At 37.3% G+C, this 18,472-nt stretch overlaps 1 protein-coding gene across 1 annotated transcript in view; it reads left to right on the top strand.

The window, feature by feature from the left end:
• The window catches only part of LOC129763235 (tyrosine-protein phosphatase 99A), a 279,440-nt gene that overhangs the window by 154,314 nt on the left and 106,654 nt on the right, over positions 1-18,472 (top strand). The window contains exon 6 of the mRNA XM_055762109.1: positions 6,293-6,474. Within this exon, the coding sequence (XP_055618084.1) occupies positions 6,293-6,474 (182 nt within the window). The remainder of the gene's footprint in view (positions 1-6,292; positions 6,475-18,472) is intronic.

The following is an 18,472-nucleotide window of genomic DNA, read 5'->3' on the forward strand; positions in this document are numbered from 1 at the left end:
GCATGTAATGAATGTAATATACATTTGTTGCATGTTTTTTTTTTCTATTATAAGGACTCAAACTTTCAAACCCCTTTATTCATGAGAGAAGTTTTTTAGAATATAGATAAATCTGTTTTTGTGCGGTGGAAAAACGAACACACGAAAATCTTACGAAACTTCACGAGCAGCTGTAAAAAATTGTATTCGTAACATAATTTAGAGATACAGACAATAAGGGCCGTTTGAAAAACCCCTCCTAGAATATAGCTCAAAACCGAATGATTCCGATTTAGAAAATATGGCGCCATATATATTTTTTTCACAACCCCATCAATATGGGTATCAAATGAAAGTGCTTTCTATGTAACTGTGAAAGTGAAAAAATATGTAATCCGCCATTTTGTAGCGCCTACCATCTTGGATTTACATTTTTCATAAATAACTGTGTTCTACCAGTCAAGCCCTTTCACTTCAAGCGATTATTCAATATGGAATTATTATACAAATGATTCAAAATTTCCGATCTAAAATTAAGGAAAATCAAGAATAAAATACTCCGGATAATCTAGTCTAAAATTCCGGATAATCGAATCCCGGATAATCGAGTCCGACCTGTATATAGTTTTTAACTTGTTTTATGCAGTCATTCCTTGCCAAACCGATATAGTGGTTTTCGAATTTTCGTCAAAAGTGGTAGTTTCGTTCCTTACCGCAAAATAGTAGACCCATATTTGTTTATTTTTTTATTAGGGCACCCATTTCCATTGTATAGTGCTCCGAAAAAGCAAGTTTTTTTCACTTTTTTCTAAAAATGACTTTTTATTCATAACATTTGAACTACTAAACCTATTGAGATGATCGGCATATCAAATTAAGCCAGCTTGTTTTTTTCTTGAAAAATATCACACTTGCAAAAATTGATTATTATTGTATTTGATTGAATGTATTTGTTTTTGATCGTTTACATGGCTTTGGACTAGCACCATATATTTTTATATTTTTTGTTGAAAGCTAAGGTGTTTTACATCTTCTTCTTCTTGGATGGCACAAACGTTCCAGTGGAACTTTTGCCTACTCAACGTGGCATTACTTGCGTCATTTTTATCAGTAGTATTTGGGAGAGATTTCTATGCCGAATAACACGCCTCGAATGTACTCTGGAGTGGCAAGCTCTAGAATACGCGTGACCACAGTGCAAGCCGAAAGAATTTTCTTTGACGAAAAATCCTCCGACCAGAACGGGAATCGAACCCGTTATAATTGAGTTATAATTTTTTAGAGTTAACCGATGGTTCGTTGAATCAATTTTTTCCTCTTTTTTTCCAAAAATAACTTTTTTCAAATTCATAACTTTGATAACATAACCGATTGAGATGATCGATGTTTTAAATTGAAGTTGATGAGTTAGTATTCTTCGAAAAATCAATACACCATGTATTTCCATTAAGGGGGTTGTACACCATGGAAACTTGAAAAAAATAAAAAAAAAATTCTAGCCTAAAATGGACCTAAGTCTTCGCGTAAGGAGCGCGGATCCAAAATTTCAAACACATTTTTCTCGAAACTATGTTTTGCAAACTGGTGGGAGTTCTACCTTCGGAACGGTCCATCCGATTTGATGAAATAGTTTTTCCTTGATTCTCCACTAAATTTCATCGTACGCAGGTTTTTATCAATCTCCTTCTAAATGCAACCATTCTCGAGATATTTAAAAAAATATTTCTAATTTATTTTTTATAGTAAATAATCCCTTTTAATATGTTTGTCGTGTTATACCGTCATGTTCATGAAATTTTATGAATTAGCTTATAATTTCCAACAACTTTTCCGAATACATCATTATGGTTCATTTTTTGACTCAAGTGTAACTTTTGAAAAGATAGTATCGATTTGAGTAAGAGAAATCTTTGATAATTTATATCTCAAAAAATATGAGTCGTACCGAAATAGTATTATTATAATTAGTATTTACTCTTTTTTTTATTTACAAAATCAAATTTAAATTTGCAATATAAAAAAAATATGTATTGTTTTATATTTTTTTCAATTTTTTCATATAAAGTAGAAGTCATGTAGAAAATTTAAAAAATGGGCCCAAGATGGTGAAACTATTTTTGACGAATCGAATTTTTAAGAATTTTCGAGACTTCGAATTTTTGTATGTTAGCAATCATTTTTAGCCACAAATTATGAATCCTGATGTGATTTAAAACAAGAAAGGTTATTGTCAATCTCCTTCTGAATGTAGCCATTCTCGAGATATTTAAAAAAATATTTGTAATTTATTGTCTTTTTAATAGTAAATAGGCCCTTTAAATATGTTTGTCGTGTTATACCATCATGTTTATGAGATTTTACGTTACGAAACATTCGAAGAAATGTGGGTTAATACAAAACGTAGCAAAACTAAAAAATCTTTTTTATATTTAAAACAAATTTCAATCAATCAAAAAAAAATTGTTGGAAATTATAAGAAAATTCATAAAATTTCATGAACATGACGGTATAACACGACAAACATATTAAAAGAGATTATTTACTATAAAAAAGATTATAAATTAAAAATATTTTTTTAAATATCTCGAGAATGGTTGGATTTAGAAGGAGATTGATAATAACCTGTTTTGTTTTAAATCACATCAGAATTCTTAATTTGTGGCTAAGAATGATTGCTAACATACAAAAATTCGAAGTTTCGAGAATTCCCAAAAATTCGATGTTCCACAAATTTCGTCAAAAAAAGTTTTACCATCTTGGGCCCATTTTTTAAATTTTCTACATGGCTTCTATTTTTTATGAAAAAAATGAAAAAAATATAAAAAAATACATATTTTTTGATATTGCAAATTAAAATTTTATTTTGTAAATAAAAAAAAAGAGTACTAATTTTTCTTCTCAGTGTATTTTTTTTTCAAATTAAGCCAACAATACTCTATTACTCTTTCTAACACACTATTTTGGTACGACTCATATTTTTTGAGATACAAATTATCAAAGATTTCTCTTACTCAAATCGATACGCCCTTTTCAAAAGTTACACTTGAGTCAAAAAATTATCCATAATGATGTATTCGGAAAAGTTGTTGGAAATTATAAGCTAATTCATAAAATTTCATGAACATGACGGTATAACACGACAAACATATTAAAATGAATTATTTACTAAGTGGAGGCGATCTGGCGTAGTGGTAACATCCATGCCTCTCACGCCAAAGGTCACGAGTTCAATTCTCACTCCCGACATTCTTCCAAAAATGGAAGTAAAAAGTGACGAACCAGCCAAATGAGTTGAAAATCACTATAATACAGATAAAAAAATAATTATTTACTATAAAAAAGACAATAAATTAGATTTTTTTTTTTTAATATTTCGAGAATGGCTACATTTAGAAGGAGATTGATAATAACCTTTTTTGTTTTAAATCACATCAGTATTTATAATTTGTGGCTTAAAATGATTGTTAACATACAAAAATTCGAAGTTTCGAAAATTCCTAAAAATTCGATGTTTCACAGTTCGTCAAAAATAGTTTTACCATCTTGGGCCCATTTTTTAGATTTTCTGCATGACTTCTATTTTGTATGAAAAAAATAAAAAATATGTATTTTGGATATTGCAAATTGAATTTTTATTTTGTAAATAAAAAAGAGTACTAATTTTTTTTCTCAGTGTACATTTTTTTCATATTCAACCATCAATACTCTATAACTCTTTCTAAGACACTATTTCGGTACGACTCATAGTTTTTGAGATATAAATTATCAAAGATTTCTCTTACTCAAATCGATACGCCCTTTTCAAAAGTTACGCTTGAGTCAAAAAATTCCCAATTGCTGTGGAAAACTCATATTTCCTCTAACCCAAACGGAAAACACACTTTCATTCGAATCAAAAATACTCATGTTTGTTTTGTCATTTGTCGATTTCATTTGAAATTGTTCATATTGAAAAATACAATTATGGTGAATGTTGTTGTCTCGATGTTTGCGGTCGCCATCTCGTTAAAAATCAATATTTTGAAAAAATCCTACGTACGATGACAGGAAATATATACACGATTACGTGAAAAATCATCGATTGAAATCGGTTCACTAGAAAAACTTGTAGAACTCCCACCAGTTTTCAAGGTTTTGGCTGCAAGGGTTCAACAAACCGGTTATGGCTATTCAGGGTACAGTCCAATTGACACCAATTTTTGTTTTTGTTTGTTAGGTAATACAGATCGGACTCGATTTAATATAATCGGAATTTCACTTTCAACGTTAGTTTTTGAATCCAATACATAATCGAATCACAAAAAAAGCTATTTTCTATTAATGTTTGACATTCGAACATTAATTTGAAAAATTATTTCCTTGCGATTCGATTATGTATACGATTTGAAAATAATTGTTGAAAAAAATTGTCGACTATATATAATCGAGTCCGACCTGTATATACCTAATAAAACTGTGATATCTAATTAATCATAGTAATTTATTTTCTCGTTTAAAAATATCTCAAAAATCACATACTTTTTATGATGTTCATAGTGTACTACCCCCTTAAGAGAGGAACCCGGTCTGGAAGGTCGAAAAAAAGATTTTTTTCTTTGAATTTTTGTGAAGCCTATGGCCTCAGAAAGGTTGTCCTAAACAGATTTTTAGATATTTGATTTCGTTGGAAAGTTACAGCCAAAAGTATGAGATCACCTCGAGAAATATAGTATTGCTGTACGAATTTTTAAAAGCGTTTTTCTCGAAACCATGTTTTTTCAGCTGGTGGTATCGATTTTTCAGGATCTACTCGACTAATTTGGCTGAAATTTTTTTTCAGCATGTAAAAATGAATCATCTAAAGCGTTACATAGCCGTGTTTTGAAATCTCATTTTTTCGATTTTTTATGAGCTTCTAAACAGCGATTTTTCATGAACAATAACTCATTTGTAACAAAAATGGCCGCCATTTTGGCAATTTTTAAATTTTTAGAATTTTCAAAAACGCCTCTGTATCGCTTTAGGTATTGTCGCCGTTGCTTCAGAACCGATACCACCAGCAAGGTACCGAATTTATTAGCATCTACGAATCCAGCTGTCAACAATGTAATAATCATTGTTTGTGCACTCAAAAAATGGAAAATACATATTCAAATATACCTTACGCAAAAATACCCGCACACTTCACTTTATTCCTAGCATCCAAAAAAAAAAAACACGAAAATTAATTGTTTTTCGACCTTCCTCACAGGAGTACCCCCTTAAATAACCAGAATATCAATACACCATGCGATTCCATTAATTGAATGTGGCTTGACTGATCCAATGGAGACGCGTGATAGTTTTTGAGCATTTCATTTTATTCTTCAATTCTGTATGACGTTGAGAAAATATCGCATTGAATGTTTGAAGGAATCGATAAATGATATTAACAATTTAATTATTTATTTATAAATTGAATCTTGTTATTTTTTCCACTTAAATTTTATCTACAAACGGAACCAAATTTGCGTCCTTAGATGCGACAACTTGAACAACATAGAATTCTTTTAACTTCATCCTTCACATTTTGACTCTGACTATTTATGACTACAAAAAACTCGACTATAAATTATTCCAACGCACATTGAAATTACTTCTAGCCTGATCTTTCAATCTAAAGTTTTTTTATATGTTCCCTCAACTCGAGCAAATCCTCGATCTTTCGTGTACAACCACCTCGAAGGAGTGTTTTTTATGTATCCCGCCATGAAAAATGTACGCTCTTGATTTTAGTTGCATTTGAGCACCGCAAAAAGTGCGATACATCTTGAAACACCTCCCCTCATTGGCTCGGAACCACCAGAAACACACACACTCACGTCAACTAGTCGTCAGCGGGGGTGCAAGCTTTTAAGGGCGCCTTTTTATTTTATACCCGCCGCTAAGAGGCACACTCTGAGCACTCAATGCACCCGAGAAACGCACCCGCATTCTATTTACCCACAGCACTGGAGAGCCAGAGTCAGAATCCGACAGAATCTTGAAAAACATTGCGCTGCTCGAAAGTGAAACAATATTTCTTTTCCACTTGGCTGAGCTTGCACACGTACAAAGCCACACACACACACCGAAACGAACTTGACAGTTGTAGCTTTTGCGATGGCGGCGTTTAGCTCAAAGAGCATTTTTCCCTTCCAAAACCGACCAAAAGAAATATGGGGAGGTGTGGCACATTTGTGCGCATAAATTTCAAAGCAACGTGTATTCCACGGAGCGAAATGCACTTACCTTCAGCATTTTATCTTGTTTTTTTCGTTTTTTTCTTCTTCTTCTGTCCTGTTTCATTTCGCAGGGTCGGCGAAAACGGCGACTGGGATCAAGTCGAACCGATCGATACGAAGAGCAGCGAGGCGTCTTTCCAGATCACCGGACTGCTTCCGTTCACCGTGTACAGCTTCCGGGTGTCCGCCGTAAACGAGCTCGGCCAGAGCCCACCGTCCAAGGAGTCGTACTACTTCGTCACGCTACGGGAAGGTGAGTTTCGGGTGTGAATTTTACATCATCGAAGAAAACGTGGGATTAGCTGGTTCTGCTATTCAGAGAATATTTCAATTCCAATTTCATTCCGAAGCCCAAAAACATTTTGACGAAACAGAAAAATTATCCATCCCGGCGCCCAAAGTTGCCAAATTCCAAGCCAAATTCAACAAATTCGCCTGGGAAATAATCCGATTTCCCATTCCTACTTCCGCTTCGAAACTATTGTTCAGAAAATCGACAGCGGAGATGATATCAGAGATGGCACAGGCGGCTTCAGACGTTTAAATAATTGCTCAAAAGTTATAGTTAGCGCAAATATTTGCTGCTAATTCCTTTCCACACCGAAAGAATTACAAAAAAAAAGGGGCGCTGGAAGCCATCGGTAGTATAACATTCATCGCAGCACTGGCACCGGCGCTCCCGAGGCTATAGATTACATCCCAGCCTAGGAAGAACGAGGTGCCAGGAAGAAGGATAGTTCACTCTTAAGTACATGTAGCATAATACTGGCAAGGCTTGCCAGGACTCTCTCCGATCGTGACCTCGCACGAGAGCAGCAGAAGAGAGAACGAGATGTGAACATAGTGAAATACCAGAACACGATGCAGCGGCAATTGTTTTAAAATGTCACTTCAATCCTGCTGCGCTATAAGCGGTGAAACGGGACCCCGAACTAGGAGTTGTGCCCCATTACACCCCCGGCGTTTGGCCCCGCGGATCCATCGGCCGCCGGTTGAAATATTGCATGGAATTTTGATTGTGTAAATTCTCCCCTCCATGGTGGAAACTTTTTGTATAGGATTTTATTTGCCGCTCCCAATCCATCCTAGCTTCTTCCGCCTGTCGAGCAACAGCGAATAGTAAAAGCCTAGATAGAATCGGGGAGGGGGGAGGAAACGTGCAGCACGAAATGTGACACAAATTTTGCCGCTCGTTGGCACGGTGCCAACACAAGCGGCTTCCCGGGTAACACAGGCAAACCCCCTAGAGGGAAAGCGATCTCCGGAGATCCAATTAAGAGGTTCCTCAAGATTTTTGGCACGTCCCAAGCGAGGTTCAATCCCCAAAAGTTCCCGGAATTGTTATTATAGCGTCTGGTCGTCGCACGTTCTATTGTTTTCTGCGCCAATGCGTTCGATGATGATGATGGCCAAGCGAGGGAACGAGAGAGAGAGAGAGAGAGATAGAGAGAGAGAGAGAAAGGGAGACAAAAAGCGGAAATTATCGTCTGCGTACATTTAAGGGCCACGTGCCCCTGGAATTCGGTATTGTTCGCCATCAGGAGAACAGACACACAAATTGAAATTATGTTAATTTCATTCAACGCATTTCATGATAGTAATTATACAATTTTCTTATCATTACTTCGGGGACCCAAACCCGAAAGCCGCGAACAATAACGGCCAGAATACGGGGAACTGTTGCGTAGCCTCGTCTTCTTTTTTTCCGTTGTTCGCACGCCGCTGATGGCGACAATAACAATAACTTGTTATCATGACATAAAAATGTCGCGCTTTTGTTATTCCGTAGGCTGCTGTTACACGTTTTACGAGCTGTCCTGCTTGTTTTTTTTTTGCTGCGTTTTTGGATGGAAATTTTGGGTAAGACACTAACGTTGATACTGCTGCCGCTACCGGGTGACTACGATCCGAAAAGGCTTTTGACGCGTTGTAAATGGGGTGAGAGCACCACTTTTGTTCGTCGGTAATCATAGCATACTAAGTGAAAATCATGGGGAGGGGTGTTCATGATAATTAATTACTCATTTCGTTTCGTGATTTTTTGGCTGCGATACACAGCGAACGAAATTCTACCATAATTGCAGCTTTTCCTGTTGGGGATTTCCGTTTGTGCGATTAAATTCAAAACCATACTCCAGTTGAAGTGTCAGATCCACTGCAAAATGAGGAAAGTACCAAAATGGGCTAAAGACACCATTATAGAAGGTCCCCGATCTGGAAACCGCTACGCGTTAGAGAATACATATTAAGAATTCTAACCAAATTTCGAAAAACCGGCGAGGTACCGAGTTTTAGTGGGAACTTACACACACAACTAACAGCACCTCAATAAACCAAATTGTTAATATACATATTCCATCATACGTTAAACCAGGGCTCGGCAAAATTATATTCAACAGAGTCAAGGGACTATGAAGAAATCCGCCTCAATTGGAGTGTTTTTTTTTCTTGCAGTAGTTGCTCCATCAACATGACTCAACAGTCGTTCGGGCGTTCAGTTGCTATCTACCTCTACGACGCCTCTACCTCTGCGCCTTCCAATAGACTTCGCGGCAAATTGAAGTGACTCCCCCCAGACTAGGCTGATCAAATAGTTCAGGAATAAAAACGGGATACGTAAGCCAAAAAAAAAATAGATTATAAAATACAATATAAGGATTTTATTGAATGATTAAAAACGATAATAGAACCAAACAATCAATCATCCTTAGATGTGCCTGCTTTGTGCTCCACAACGATATTTAAACCAGGGGTTCCTAGAGTAGTTCATATCGACCCCTTGTGGTCGATATTGTTTTCCCAGGGGTCGACTTAAGAGAAAACTGATTTTGGAGGCCAACCCTGTCTAAAAATCGACCGCTATTAATGGTTTTGTGTTACGTAAACTAACTTGATATAACAATGTCTACTATTTTATTATTATTGTAATTTGTAATAATAATTACCAATTACACTTGATATTTACTGAATTTTATGTTCATTTATTAATGAAAAATTGATGTCAAGTTAACTCACTTAACTAACCGCAAAGTTTTTATATTTTATATGAATAAAATTAAGATAAATTTTTTAAAGAAATTTGGCTATAGGAGTCACTTTATTCTGGAAAGGGGGTCTCTTACCCAAAATAGTTCGTAAATCTCTGATTTAGACGATTACTTTGCGAATGGGTAGTAATTTTTACAAAATTCCGTAAATGTTTGAAGGTATTGATAACAAAAAATAAATTTTGGGCAAGACGAAGTGTTCGATAGCTGGATTGGGTTGCCGATTGGATTCCGATTGGATGATGTTTAATGTCCCGCTAAAGTATGAAGGTTGATCGCCGATGCAGTCCTGCCGATTCCGTTGGATTGCGAAACTTCTTTCACGATATGAAGCACGGTTTTTAATAATCCACTAATAACTTTATTTCTTACATTAATTTCTACTTAATAATTATATTTAATTCATTAAATTTCACAGTAAATTCTTCTGAGCGATTCTACAAAATTTTATCCCCATGGTAATAGAAAGCGACCAATATATATAGGTTTTGGTTTGTAGCAATCGATGTATCATTGCTACCACGCGATGATGATGATACATCAAGTTGAGGGGTGTCTCGATTGGTCATTTCGCTCACCAACACGAAGTTTTCCGGGTCAGCTAGTCATTTATACAAAATTTGTTAAATGATGATGATGATGATGATGATGGCCCACCTCATACCCCTACACAGGTTTGAGCAGGACGATTTATCTTACCGATAAAATTTATTTTCAAACATATCAAGAAGCCAGTATTAGAAAAACAAAAACAAAGCGAACTGGCTCATGGCGTTCGGCGGTCAACGATTCGATAACACTAAAGAAATTCGTGAAGCAGTTACATCGTACTTCAAAAAGTTGGACGCTACGCACTTCGCGCTCGGATTAGAACAACTCGTGCCACGCTACGAAAAATGCCTCGAACGTTACGGCGAGTATGTAGAAAAATAGAAAAGAACACGTAGATTACGAAAATTTTATTTTTCCGCGATTTATGAGGCACGGAAGCTTGTTTTTTGAACGACTCTCGTAGAATAAACGTTCAGAATTAGCCAAGGTGTCCTCTTCCAGAATATCATGTCCACTGTTTGGAAATATCTGTATCACATCAATCTTTTCAGCTGAATGTCCGACCCAAGATGGTGGAGTTAACAGGTGGCTCGTAATTTACACTATTTAGAAAAGACGTATGAGGAATGGCAAGACGAAAAGTTTGGATTTGTTTATGTTATTACTTACGTTGATATGGTTACATTTGATTTCGTCGAAAGTATTTGAAGCAGTATAATAAATAAACAGTTGTCGTTGAAATTTGTAACCTAGTAACCTTTATGCATATGCTTCCGCCAGCTGGCTCGGCTAATGTGATTCAAGGAATGCTTTGATCGTGGTACCGCCACTGGCGTATAATTTGCAGCTTTGTTTTTTGTGCTGGTTCATAACGGCAATCAACCGTGCCGGCGAAACTGTAGTCAATGTTTAGTGTTGATTGGATACCATCTATGTAAATAAGTTCATTCGCTATCCAACTCTTGACGAGTAAAGTTCAGTGTCGTTATTGTGCGTTGCCACTTTTACTATTGTGCGATTGGTATAGTGTACGAGTGAAGGTCATTGCTGTCCGCTTTCGAATTGACCTTTTGTGAAGTGGAACAAAGGAAGCAGCGCTCTTGCAGCTTGCAGCCCTTGGCGGCTGTTGAACATCGGCATAACGGGATCGCCATCGTGTGGCTGTCGTTAACGGGAATTAACATCACGTGACCGAGTGAGCTATTCTTGCGCTATTGTGTTGATCCATAGCGCGTAGCCTCTGTCTCTCCCTGGTTAGGGCAGTAGAGCGCAGTATCGGAACAACTTTTATTTTAAGGTACACATATTTAATATTAATATTATTATTCAACTCATTTGTTCATTGTTTAATATTATTATCATAATTTATTTTTGTTTTGTTATTTTTTTTTTTCGAGAATATTGTTAAAATCAATAATATATTAGAAATAAGACAGAAATTTTTGTAAAATGGAGGATAGTGGAGGATCTCCAGAGATGGAGATCTCCGATAATGAATCCCATTCAAGATCTGGGAAAAAACATAAACGAGTCCCTCAAAAAGAAGATAATTCTTCTGGGGACGAATCTGCTCATCCTTCCAAGCCCCCCTCTAAGAAAATAGCAAGCCTCCCTTCTGAACCGACTGTTACTTCCACTCCCCCTCTACCATCATCGATTTCGCTTCCCCCTTCTGATGTTTCCGATCCAACCCAATCCTCGTCCTCGTCTTCTCCCTCTGTTGTTTCCGCTCCACGTGTCAGAGTTTATCCAGAAGATGCACCTGGAACTGGCCCGTGGGTTGTTTTCCTCCGGCCAAAACCAAAAGGAAAAAGCCTTAACGTGATTCAGATCATGAAAGATCTGGCCAGATACACTTCTGTATCTGAAATTCGCAGGGATAGACCGAACAAATTGCGGGTTGTCGTGAATGAACGGAAACACGCAAACGAGATTGTTGCTGACCAACACTTCACTCTCGAATATAGAACATTTATACCCTCCCATAACGTAGAAATTGAGGGGGTGATAACTGAAACGGGTCTGACGAGCGAACAAATAAAAAAAGAAGGAAAAGGCAAGTTCAAGAAGCTTCCTTCAGTGGAAGTAAAGATCTTGGACTGTCGCCAAGTGATGGTTGTGGTTTCCGTGGGAATAGTTCATCTTCGAACGACCCAGCACTCGAGGGGACATCAAAAACCCCAACTGTCCCTATTTTTCCGTCCAGCTCAACTTCCCAATCGGGATTTATAAAGTTGTCTGACCTTTGGGATCAAATCTTCAAGTGTTTTAATGTTTCCGACTCCATCAGAACCATTGTCATCTCAATGCTTCCAGTATTAAAGACAATTTTACAGCAATTGATGCAAACATGGCCCCTCCTTGCAATGATTATCTCTCTTGATGTCTAATTTAGATAGAGAGGTCGGAGATATCACTGTTTTTCAGTGGAATTGTCGTAGTCTTATCCCTAAATTGGATACATTCAAATTTTTAATTCATAACTTCAATTGTGATGTTTTTGCTCTGTCCGAAACTTGGCTTTCTTCGCGAGATGATATCTTTTTCCACGATTTTAATATTATACGCTTGGACCGTGATGACAGATACGGAGGGGTACTATTGGGGATCAATAAGTGCCACTCATTTTTTCGAATTGACCTTCCACCTATTGGAGGGATCGAAGCTGTTGCTTGTCATGCAAACATCAGAGGCAAAGACCTCTGTATTGTCAGCTTGTATTGGCCTCCGAGAGCTGCGGTTAGCCGCAAACAACTTGATGACATGTGCTCACTCCTTCCTGAGCCACGATTGATCTTGGGAGACTTCAACTCTCACGGAACTGCCTGGGGGGAACAGTACGACGACAATCGTTCATTGTTGATATATGACCTTTGTAACAACTTCAATATGACCGTTTTGAACACTGGGGAAACAACACGTGTGCCTAAACCTCCTGCTAACCCAAGTGCTCTTGACCTCTCGCTTTGCTCGAATTCACTATCGTTAGATTGCAAGTGGAATGTAATCCAGGACCCCAACGGTAGTGATCACTTGCCAATCAAAATTTCCATCACCATTGGGTCGAATTCTTCTGAATCAATAAACATGGCATACGACCTCACAAGACACATTGACTGGAAAAAATATTCGGACGCGATTGCTCTAGCCATCAATTCCAGAGATGGTTTACCTCCATTGGAGGAGTATAACTTCCTTTCTCGTTTGATATATGACAGCGCGGTTCGCGCTCAAACGAAACCCATCCCAGGTTCCACTATTCGTCGAAGGCCTCCCAATCCATGGTGGGATAGCATATGTTCCAAGCTTTATGTAGAAAAATCGAATGCATTTAAAGCTTTTCGGAAATGTGGAACCCCTGAAAATTTTCAGACGTATTTGGACCTTGAAAATCAATTTAAAAACTTGATCAAAGGGAAAAAACGTGCTTATTGGCGAAATTTCGTGGGAGGTTTGTCACGAGAAACGTCAATGAAAAAATTATGGAAAGTGGCTCGAAACATGAGAAATCGCTCTTCAACGAATGAAAGCGAAGAATATTCACATCGATGGATTTTGAATTTTGCACGGAAGGTTTGTCCTGATTCCGCTCCTGTGCAAAAAATTGTTCGAGATATACCACAAGATAGGTGCGATCTTGATTCCGAGTTTTCGATGGTAGAATTCTCTCTTGCTCTCCTTTCATGTAACAATTCTGCTCCGGGATCGGATAGAATTAAGTTCAACTTGCTGAAAAATCTCCCTGATGTGGCGAAACATCGCTTGTTGAACTTATTCAATCGGTTTCTGGAGCATAATATTGTTCCAGATGATTGGAGACAAGTACGAGTTATAGCTATTCAAAAACCCGGAAAACCCGCGTCCGACTTCAATTCGTACCGCCCAATAGCAATGCTGTCTTGTATACGGAAATTGTTGGAGAAAATGATCTTGTTTCGCCTTGATCATTGGGTTGAAACGAATGGCTTACTCTCAGATACACAATATGGGTTCCGCAGGGGCAAGGGGACGAATGATTGTCTTGCGTTGCTTTCTTCAGAAATTCAAATGGCTTACGCCGAAAAAAAACAAATGGCTTCAGTATTCTTGGACATAAAGGGGGCCTTTGATTCAGTTTCAATAGAGGTCCTGTCAGACAAATTACACTCTCGGGGTCTGCCGCCTCTATTGAATAATATGTTATATAACTTGCTTTGTGAGAAACATTTGAACTTTTCTCACGGAGATTCGGCAGTAAGTCGGGTCTCTTACATGGGCCTCCCCCAGGGCTCATGTTTAAGCCCCCTTTTGTACAACTTCTATGTAAGCGACATCGACAATTGCCTTACACAAAATTGCAGCCTAAGACAACTTGCAGATGATGGAGTGGTGTCTGTCGTAGGATCAAACGAATCCGACCTGCAAGGACCCTTACAAGATACTTTGAACAATTTTTCAACCTGGGCCATTGGGCTAGGGATCGAATTCTCCACGGAGAAAACAGAGATGGTGGTTTTTTCTATGAAGCATAGACCAGCAAAACCAAAGCTTCAACTTTTGGGTAAACCGATCACTCATGCTATGTCATTCAAGTATCTTGGGGTCTGGTTCGACTCCAAATGTACTTGGGGGGCCCATATTAGGTATCTGAGTAAAAAATGTCAACAAAGAATAAACTTTCTCCGTACAATTACCGGCACCTGGTGGGGAGCCCATCCCGAAGATCTTATTATGTTGTATCGAACAACTATTCTCTCAGTGATGGAGTATGGCAGTTTCTGTTTTCAATCAGCTGCCAAAACACACCTCATTAAACTCGAGCGAATTCAGTATCTTTGTCTCCGTATTGCGTTGGGATGTATGCCCTCAACGCATACCATGAGTATCGAGGTTTTGGCAGGCGTACTCCCACTAAAAGATCGCTTCAATTTATTATCTCTTCGGTTCCTCATCCGGTGTAAGGTTATGAATCCATTGGTGATCGGAAATTTTGAGCAATTGATCGAGCTAAATTTTCATTCTAGATTCATGAGTTCATATCATGAATTCACCTCTATGCAGGTTGTTCCTTCTTCGTATATTCCCAACCGTGTTTGTTTTCCTGACTACATCAATTCCTCTGTACATTTCGATCTGTTCATGAAGGAGAAAATCCATGAAAATCCAGATTATCTTAGATTGGGGTTCGTTCCTACAATCTTCAATGCAAAGTATGGGCGTATCAATTGTGATAATATATACTTTACTGATGGGTCCTCTATGAATGAGTCCACAGGATTTGGAGTGTTCAACGTATTTTTTAGCACCTCACACAGTCTTCAGAATCCTTGCTCGGTATATATTGCTGAATTGGCAGCGATATACTGGGCGCTGGACAGCGTCGCCTCACGACTTGTTGAACACTATTACATTGTAACGGATATCTTAGCTCTGTCGAAGCTATCCGTTCAGTGAGGCCGGAAAAGCACTCGCCGTACTTCCTTGAGAGAATACGAGAAATTTTGAGTGCTTTATCCAGACGCTGTTATGTCATTACCTTTGTCTGGGTCCCTTCACATTGCTCAATTCCGGGTAATGAGAGGGCTGACTCATTAGCAAAGGTAGGTGCAATTGAAGGCGATATATATCAGCGTCAAATCGCCTTCAATGAATTTTATTCTTTAGTTCGCAAAAATACCATCGCTAACTGGCAACGCAAGTGGAATGAAGATGAATTGGGCCGGTCGTTTCACTCGATTATCCCAAAGGTTAGCCTCAAACCGTGGTTCAAAAGTCTGGATTTGAGTCGGGACTTTATTCGCACCTTCTCCCGACTCATGTCCAATCACTGTTCGTTAGATGCACTACTCTTCCGTTTCAATCTTGCCAGCAGCAATCTCTGCGTTTGTGGCCAAGGTTATCACGACATCGAGCACGTTGTTTGGTCATGCGAGGTGTATCTAGTCGCCAGATCAAATTTAGAAAACTCCCTTCGGGCCCGAGGAAGACAGCCCAATGTGCCGGTGAGAGATGTGTTGGCTCGATGATTACATGTCCCATATATATGTTTTCCTTAAAGCTATAGATCTTCGTGTGTGATTGTCCCTACATCCTTATACCCTCCTTTCCTTCCTTTGCGGGTAATTCGTCCCCTTGCTATAAATAGTAGAATAAGTTGAAATGTAAATAAACTATAGATATACGAATAGATTTAAGAATTGAGTGTTCATCAACATTGTTACAATTTCCTTATATCCCATCCTTCTCCTAAAAATATGTCACCCTTCTAAACTCGAGTACACCGCGAGTAATCGGTTTTCCACCTTACTAACCATAGATGTAAGAAAATTGTTTATATATATATAGTTTTAAAAATATATTTAAGAATTCGGCTCCTTTAAACTTAAGTAACTGAGCCTGTAAAAATAAACGAATTAATAAAAAAAAAATATGTAAATAAATTCAAACTTACGGGATACGTCCGAACGGCAATTCTGACATTACGTTTTACCTTCCACTTCACTTATCTTGGTCCGACCACATTCGATCATTATACCATTGCATTCGGGATACCGAAAATGAACCAACGCCAAACCTCACAATCACAGCAAGCCACTCACAGTTGTTTATTCTCTTTTTCATTATTTGCGTTCACGCAATGGAAATATCCCCAGTTTTGTCATTCATTGATATAAATATACCAGTTCATTCAATATCAGCATCGTTCTCGGACATAAGGATAAGATAAGGAAGTACAGAATGCCCATAATAGTGATAAGAATTTAAATTGTTCAAGCAAGCAAGGTTTCCGTCTCAGTTAAAATGCTTTCATTTTACATAGTGAATATGCAATTCCAATTCCACTTGTCAGAAATGCTTCAAACGATTCCAATTCCGATGTAAAAAAAAACTCTTGACATAAAAGGGTGGTGTTCAAGACACGACCGCAATGGGAATAATTCGAGCTTTGAAAATGGATCAAACTATGCTATGGGATTGGCGGATGAAATTGCCAACATCCATCTTTGGCTAACGAAGTTTGCATTCGCTACTCGGATCGATTTTGCAGAATGCTTCCTCGCCGTCCAAGCCTATGCAACCCTTAGTTCTTAGTGTGCATGCAGATCTTGCTCTTTTGTTGACATTTCCGCTTGCGACACCGATTTGTGTTGCTCTTTCGGAGTAACTTCAAAAATAACTGAATAAGTAAAGCACTGTCTCAATGAGAAAATCACACACTTATCGGGATATTGAAAATAAATAGTCATAACATTCCTGACAATTCAATGGCAATGAATAAATGTGAATGAATTCTCATGACTCGAACTTTAACGAAAGCTCAGATAGCACAGAATGAATATGAATGAACACAGTTGTAAATTTGTTTGATGTCGAATGAATGATAGCAGCATCTACAAGCAAAATAAACACGTTACACTGATAAAAATATATTTTCAATATTACTTTACAAGCTCAATATGTCTCATGTTTCTTTGACAGCCTGCCAAAAAAGCTTAGAGTTTGGCTAGGATGCGATAGTCCACAAGCTATCATCAGATATTTCATCTTCTGATTATCATTTGTTCAGACTGCAAACAAAAAATTAAGAATTTCGACTCAGTGGATTGCCCGACAGATTTTTTGACGAGGAAACAAAAAAGTTCTGTGGTGATGAATTTTGCAAGTTGCGTGAAAAATGACGAAATATTGTGGAATAAAACGGTGAACATAGAGTTGGATAAATGCATGTCTTCAATATTTAGCTTTTTGATTTTTTCCCAAAACTCGGCATGATTATTCCAAACAACACAATTTCATTGAAGTTCAGACGAGTTTATATCCTCAAATAATATCTATATCGATTTTTATACTCCTGCTGTCTTGTTTCGAGATTCAGTTTTTTTTTTCAATGATTTCCAATAATGAAGCATTTGATTCCATTGCACAATGGTCCAGGAGATGCATTTAAGTGGAAATTAGCATTAAGAGCTCGACAGATATTTTTAGACAAAAACTGTCTTCGACAAAATTGTTACGTATGATAGAGAGCTCATTTTTATGTTGCCAAAAATAGCGTGACCAACATTTTCGATGAAATAAAAAATCTAACTCTACTATCTCTATAGATAGAGGTAAACATAGTTCGACAATGTTGTAGTTCCAGTTATTTAAAACATTTTTGTAGAACAAAGTTTATTTCTATCTCTTGAGATAACCGATATAGCGCATTTTTCCTAATTTGCGTTGGGGTCACCATTTAAAAAAACAGTTTTTCTGCTCTTACTTTTATATTTCAAATTCCACATACAAACTGTCTTCGAAAGACTTTTAGAACATACTGATACAAACATTTTGCAATGTAGAACTTGTCAATATCTCAATTTCACTAAAAGTTATTGATATTTCCTCCCAATAAATCTCTTCAATTGCTTGCCATTCTTTCTGGGGCAAACATAAAAAATGTTTGTTGAAGGAATTTGAAAGAACAAATTTCACTCTATATAATATGTGATTTTCAAAGATATGTTTTTTTTTTGTATTTGAGTAAATAAAGAAAATTTAAATCATGAGTTTTTGGGTGAAACCCCATCAATAACTTTGAGCAGCATTAAGATATTGACGAATTCTGCATCGCAAAATGTTGATATTGATAAGCTCTAAAAGTCGTACGAAGACAATTTTGATGTAGAATTT

Source organism: Toxorhynchites rutilus, chromosome 1 (assembly GCF_029784135.1).
Source record: "Toxorhynchites rutilus septentrionalis strain SRP chromosome 1, ASM2978413v1, whole genome shotgun sequence".
Taxonomy (NCBI): Eukaryota; Metazoa; Arthropoda; class Insecta; order Diptera; family Culicidae; genus Toxorhynchites; species Toxorhynchites rutilus.